Source organism: Salvelinus namaycush, chromosome 28 (assembly GCF_016432855.1).
Source record: "Salvelinus namaycush isolate Seneca chromosome 28, SaNama_1.0, whole genome shotgun sequence".
NCBI classification, from domain to species: domain Eukaryota; kingdom Metazoa; phylum Chordata; class Actinopteri; order Salmoniformes; family Salmonidae; genus Salvelinus; species Salvelinus namaycush.
This window is the reverse complement of record NC_052334.1, coordinates 11,418,699-11,425,813: the sequence shown is the minus strand read 5'-3', so window position 1 is coordinate 11,425,813 and position 7,115 is coordinate 11,418,699. Positions and strand designations below refer to the sequence as shown.

The 7,115-nt window shown below is 47.9% G+C and overlaps 1 protein-coding gene across 1 annotated transcript; it reads right to left on the bottom strand.

The window, feature by feature from the left end:
• Positions 1-4,759: 4,759 nt before the first annotated feature.
• LOC120023041 (leucine-rich repeat transmembrane protein FLRT2-like) lies at positions 4,760-6,808 on the bottom strand. Its single transcript, XM_038966989.1, has one exon. It carries the CDS (start codon positions 6,806-6,808, stop codon positions 4,760-4,762), a length of 2,049 nt encoding a protein of 682 aa, XP_038822917.1.
• Between the last annotated feature and the right edge of the window lie 307 nt (positions 6,809-7,115).

Genomic DNA, 7,115 nt, shown 5'->3' with positions numbered 1-7,115 from the left:
CCAGCGCCATCTGAGCCATCCGTCTCCCCAGCGCCATCTGAGCCATCCGTCTCCCCAGCGCCATCTGAGCCATCCGTCTCCCCAGCGCCATCTGAGCCATCCGTCTCCCCAGCGCCATCTGAGCCATCCGTCTCCCCAGTGCCGTCTGAGCCATCCGTCTGTCCCGAGCCATTAGAGCCGCCCGTCTGTCCCGAGCCGTCAGAGCCGTTAGTCAGTCAGGAGCCGCTAGAGCCATTCGTCAGTCAGGATCTGCCAGAGCCGCCAACCAGACAGGATCTGCCAGAGCCGCCAACCAGACAGGATCTGCCAGAGCCGCCAACCAGACAGGATCTGCCAGAGCCGCCAACCAGACAGGATCTGCCAGAGCCGCCAACCAGACAGGATCTGCCAGAGCCGTCAGCCAGCCATGAGCGTCCAGAGCCGTCAGCCAGCCATGAGCGTCCAGAGCCGTCAGCCAGCCATGAGCGTCCAGAGCCGTCAGCCAGCCATGAGCGTCCAGAGCCGTCAGCGAGCCATGAGCGTCCAGAGCCGTCAGCCAGCCATGAGCTGCCCCTCAGCCCAGAGCTGCTATTTATCCAGAACAGCCCCTCAGTCCAGAGCTGTCTCTCTGTCCGGAGCTGCCCTTCAGTCCGGAGTTGCCCCTCTATCCTGAGCTACCTCTCTATCCTGACCTACCTCTCTGTCCTGAGCTATCTCTCTGTCCTGAGCTACCTTATCCCGGTGCTGCCCCTTGTCCCGGTGCTGCCCCTTATCTTAAGGTTACCCTTTAAATTAAGTGGGTGTAATATGAGGGTGGTCATTCTAAGGGGGAGACGTAAGCTGGGATTGACTATGGTGGGGTGGGGACCTCGCCCAGAGCCTGAGCCACCACCGTGGTCAGACGCCCACCCAGACCCTCCCCTAGACTTTTGGTGGTGCGTTCGGAGTACGCACCTTGAGGGGGGGGTTATGTCACGTTCCTGACCGGTTTTCTGTTATTTTGTATGTGTTTGACGGTCAGGGCGTGAGTTTGGGTGGGTAGTCTATGTTATGTGTTTCTATGTTTGTTAAAGGGTGACCTGATATGGTTCTCAATTAGAGGCAGGTGGTTTTCATTTCCTCTGATTGAGAGCCATATTAAGGTAGGTTGTTTCACATTGTTTGTTGTGGGTGGTTGTCTCCTGTGTCTGTGTTTGTCGCGCCACACGGGACTGTCTCGGTTTGTTTGTACGTTCGTTCTTTTGTGTAGTCTGTTTTTCCTGTTCGTGCGTTCTTCGTTACATGTAAGTTCTTACGTTCAGGTCAGTCTACATTCGTTTTGTTATTTTGTTTAGTATCAAGTATAGTTCGTTTTTTGTCTTGTTTAAATAAATCATGTCATCATACCTCGCTGCACATTGGTCTTCTGATCCCTCTCTCCTCTCCTCGTCCGAGGAGGAGGAAGAGCTAGAGAATCGTTACAGTTACTGAGCTAAATCACTGGTTTAGCACATTCACCAAGAGCTAAAATCTTACTTGAGATATGCATGAAGAACTAACATTTCTGTGGAAATGATTACATTAACAGCAATGCATGATTTATGAAAGTTAGATAATGTTCACATTCATCCCTCAATGTCTCCTCCACACTAGGACCATGGAAGACCTGGACATTTTATTTAACCTTTAATTAACTAGGAAGTCAGTTAAGAACAAATAATTATTTACATTGACGGCCTACACCGGCGACGCTGGGCCAATTGTGCGCCGCCCTATGGTACTCCCAATCACAGCAGGATGTGATACAGCCTGGATTCAAACCAGGAACTGTAGTGACACCTCTTGCACTGAGATGCAGTGCCTTAGACCGCTGTGCCACTCGGGAGCCCACGTATACGCACATACACTATAGTATGTATACACTATCTTCAAATACTGTATGTCCTCAAAAAAGTATCTCACTCATGGACACTGGACTCCCCAGAGAGGGAGTGTTTGTTTGGTAGTTGAACTCTTTTATGGATGACCACATAACTGGAGGGCACAGAAGTGTGAGTCTAAAGGCTGATTACTGTCTCCACCAGGTCCACCAGGATCATAGGTTAGAGGTCAGAGGTTAGAGGTAATTTAGAGCGGTATACTATCTATAGGCCTCTTTTAGTTCTCTGCTCTCAGAGGAATCACAGTAGAGTATGTGTACATATACGCACACACACACACACACACACACACACACACACACACACACACACACACACACATACACACACACACACACACACACACACACACACACACACACACACACACACACACACACACACACACACACACACACACACACACACACACACACAACACAACACAAGACTAATGAGGACAACAGCAGAAACCTGGCCTGGTTCTGTACTGGTTCATGTAATTGCATCCTTCAGTAGAAAAGGAGTCAGAGAGCAGAAGAGGACTACTAGTATGTGTGCCCTTCAATGTGGGTAGAGTCTGGCCAAGGTATCAATTGTGAATGAAGAAGTTCTGCCTTACAACATGTCCATTGACCTTTAATTAGATGAGTCTTGGTAAATAGATTATAAAATAGAAGCTTCATGAAACCGAATGTCAGAGGTTGAATGAATGTCTGAGGATGAGGGATGCAACTTACTACAGTACTCTATATGGTTTTGGAATGTTAGAGATATTAAAGAAACCCCTCAATGTTCTACATCCCCTTAACAAGTGATTTGATATGGGACACAATACGTTTTGTAACAAACAAATTGCAGTATCATCTCCCCAGACTTGGTTCTCAAGGGTAACATTCAGTGTTTCAGACTTTTCTTAATTATTCAGCCTACACATGTAAAGTCTGTTCCAAATTTGTGAAATCTGAAGAGACATGTTGATGGAATATAACTCAAAGCATCATTATAGCTTCTCTACATTATTTGTATATTTCTCCCAGAGAAGACAGTAGCATCATGGATCAAATCTCTAAAAATGATTTCCTATTATCGTAGAAGTCAGGAACATTCTGAGATCAGATGTGAAGTGAATTGTGAGGTAAAAGAAGAAAAGAAAAAACAATACGACAAAAATAAATCATCAAATACCAGGCAATAGTTTTTTTCAACAACAATTCAATGTCAATTGTATGTATATACAGTACAGTACACATTTGTGCAAAAACATGGATTGGAAAGACATTACATTATGAGCGGATAATTTCAAGGCACATATAATGTAATACCATAACATCATTTTTTGTTGAACAAAAACTGAAATAGTTGCTTTCCATCTTTCTGGACAGACATGCTTGTTCCAGTTAACTCTGCTATGTGTTTAACACCCATCTTTCATTCTCAACCATCACAAACAGTACAGTTTCCTTACGCTGTAATTCTACTTCATGGAAAGCGTAAGATGCAAACGTATGACTTGTGCATGATTTGCAGAGTCAAGTCCATAAAAATAAAAAAATCTTTCAACAGCTTGGGAAACAATCAAAAGGTTCAACAAAGCTTGATTACTTCTACCGTTTCATAAACTCTATATCCAAGTTGTGGTAAGTGACCAGTGGCCAATAACATAGGAGTGGGTTGTTATTGAGAGAAATTCTTGGATCAGGGCTTGTATTCGTAAAGCATTCCAGAGTAGGAGAGGTGAACTAGAATCAGGTCCCTCCTGTCCATTGAATTCTTATTCAATATGATCTAAAAGGCTAAACTGATCCTAGATCAGCACTCCAAACCCAGGAGTCCGTGCAGCTTTTAGACCAACAGATCTCTCTGTTGTTTGTTGTTGTTGTGATATGTGAAGACGAGAGAGATGTCACTCACTGCAGCAGGACGATATCGGTAGAATCTCTGTTCAGCACTGAAAAAACTCTGAAAAACTCTGCCCTCTTGTGGTATATTTGAATGCACAGATTCTGCTCACTCTCTCTCTCTCCCTCTCTCTCTCTCTCCACCCCGTCTCACTCTCTCTATTTCCCTCTCTCTCTTTCTCACTCCCTCCCTCCTTCCCTCTGTCCCTCCCATCCTCTCTCTCTCAAATCCTTACCGTGAGACAATATTTCTCTCCAAATATAATTTCCTGAATGGCTGGTTTTATATTGGTTCTCTCTGTCACATTGAGTTGACACAGCAAGTCTAATTTACATAACCCCCAATTATTTCAATTCCCATTGCGAAAACATGGGATAGCCATATCTGTTATGGACACTGTGCTTGTTAGATTCATCACTGGCGAGGCAAATTTTGTAGCAATGAGTACACTGTCTGGCTATCACATAACTTCAAAATGGCCCAGTGGTTATGGAGCTCAAATCAGAACAAAACTGAATATAAAATGGCCCAGTGGTTATGGAGCTCAAATAAGAACCAAACTGAATATAAAATGGCCCAGCGGTTATGGAGCTCAAATCAGAACCAAACTGAATATAAAATGGCCCAGCGGTTATGGAGCTCAAATCAGAACCAAACTGAATATAAAATGGCCCAGCGGTTATGGAGCTCAAATCAGAACCAAACTTTATATAAAATGATGAGAGAACTCTGATTGGACAAATCTGTCTGCACAGAACCGAGTAACACAACTTCAAGAAACCAATAACTTATAAATCAATTAGCATTTTAACTAAGGGAATATAAAAGGTAGCTGAATTCAACATTATAGTCCAGCTGGTGTATAAATTACATTGTAGACACAGGGGTCTATGAAATATATACTGTACAGGGTACTGTATGTAGTTAAGTGTATGTGTTAATACAAAGGGGGTTCTATAACACTCTGTTGTGCAAAACCATCATGCACGGCAAAAGTCTGTGTCTGCTTGAACATTGTTCTTGCAGTATACTGTGCTATTGTTCCCCACAGGGAAGTCTCTGAAGCCTATGCCCCCATTAGGGGTATACATGGGCTGTATGCGGTAGTCTCCCTTCAGGAGCTGCTCGTTGTTCAGGGACACTATCTGGAAGCTGGTCTCAGTCATTTCCAGTATAGAGTTATCCTTTTTGGTCCCTGCCTCTCCATAGTCATCTTTTCTCCTGCCCTTGTTGTATTTCCAATTGGTCGAGGACGACCGGTCCTTCTTGTGCATGTGCCAGCAGAATATGCTGAGGAGAAGCACCAGGACAACAATCACAGCGCCTCCAATGAGGCCAGCCAGGAGGAAGGGAGAGCTGGGGTCCTGCTGGGTGGCCTGCTCCGGCCACAATGGACCTTTATTATTATCTGGACCATAGGAGACCGGCTTAGTCACAGCCTCTGAACACACTGTATCATCCTTGGGCCGGTAGTTATTGAACGCGTCTAAGGGGATGACACAGATCCGGTAGGTGGATTTAGGCTCGAGGTTGGCCAACCGTATGCCCCGGTGCTCCCCTCCCACCATCCTATCCCGGACCGTGTCTCCAGACAGGCTGGGACCCATCTTGGCCCAGGTGACCTTGTAGGCTGTGACAGGGAAGGAGGCCACCCAGCTGACGTGGATGGCTGAACCGTTGAGTATGGTGAACTTGATTTGCAGGTTCTCCCGCTCTGGGTCCAGGGGTGGCAAGTTAGTCCTCTGTTCCCCGTCTCTGGGAGGGGACGAGGAGAAGAGAGGGGGGTGATGTGTGGGTGAGGAGGGGAGCTTAGAGGGGGGAGAGAGGGAGTGCATGTCTGATGGGGAGTCTGTCGAGGAGGGAGGGGAGCGGGAGGTGAGGCCTGGTGAGGTGGGGGGCAGGTTGATGGGCGGCGGGGCAGTCGTGGTGCTGTGAGGGCACTGGATCAGCTCAGTGTTCAGCTCTCTGATTACCATGCCACGGACCCTCTCAGGCTTCTGGCACATGAAGCCGCGCACGTTGAGGGAGGTTGGCAGGGACTTTAACCACAGTATGACCCAGTTAATGCTGCAGTCACACAGCCAAAGGTTGTTCCGAACAGTGAGCTGTCTGAGGCTGACGAGGCCCTCAAAGACCCCCTGTGTCAGGGACTGCAGCTGGTTGTTGGAAATATCCAGCCTCTCTAGCCTTCTCAGTCCCTCGAAGGACGTCACAGGGATCTCATTCATCTGATTATCCTGAAAGTTCAGCTTCACCAGAACGTCCCCCGGGAGCAGCGGGGGCGGGTAGGTGAGGGAGTTTCGTGCCAGCGACAGCTCCCGGAGCATTACCAGGTCCTGGAAGGTTCCAGGCGCCACACCTTCGTCTGTCAGCAGGTTCCCATCCAGCAGGAGGCGCTCTAACCTCGTCACATTCCTGAACGCCTCCTCTGCGATAACCGCGATCCGGTTCTCGTCCAATCGCAGCTCTTTGAGATCTTCCGGTAAACCAATAGGAACGCTGCTCAGGTGATTCTTTGTAAGGAAGAGCATCTTGAGGCTGATGGCCTCTCTGAACGCCCCTTCTTCCACCCCAACCGTGGAGATGGAGTTATCGTCCAGATGTAGCTCCTCCAGCCACAGCAGCTGGGCCAGTGCGGTCCGGGAGATGGTCTGGATATTGTTCTCCTGCAGGTGCAGCACCCGAACATTCTTGGGCAGGTTGATGGGGAACTCGTCAAGCTGGTTGCCGTAGAGATAGACATTCTCCACGGAGGCTACGTGGTGAAACTCCAAGGGGAAGCCGGCGTTGTTTATCTGATTGTTGTGGAGGTAGAGGGTCTTGTAGCCCTCTCCGATCCCTAGAGGCACCGAGGTCAGGCTCCTCTCATTGCAGTAAACAAAGGTCCTGTCACAGCGGCACTCCTCTGGGCAGCTGGACCCGGACGCCCGGGAGAACTGCATGTGCAGGCCCAGCAGTATGGGTATCCACGGCCTGAGGAAAGAGACCCAGTCCTTATTCCACACACGCCCTGACTGATGGAGCTCCATTATTAACAATATGACATACAGACGATTTGTCGTAAGAAAAACTACAAATTCCAACAAACAACCACCACAACAAAAAAAGGAACAAAAACAATAAAAATCCAAAGAGGAAAAAATGTTCTGTAACAAGCTGTGTCTGCTTAGTTCCCTGCCCCAGCAGGAAGCAGTGTCGGAGCGGCGGCAGCAGCACTGCTGGAGGAGGCCTCTGGTGGTAATCCCTCAGTAATTGCCTGTCCTAAGCCTCCCAACACAAGAGCAATGGTCTCATTAAGCAATGCGCCTCCTTCGCCGGCCTCCATCCACGCTCGCT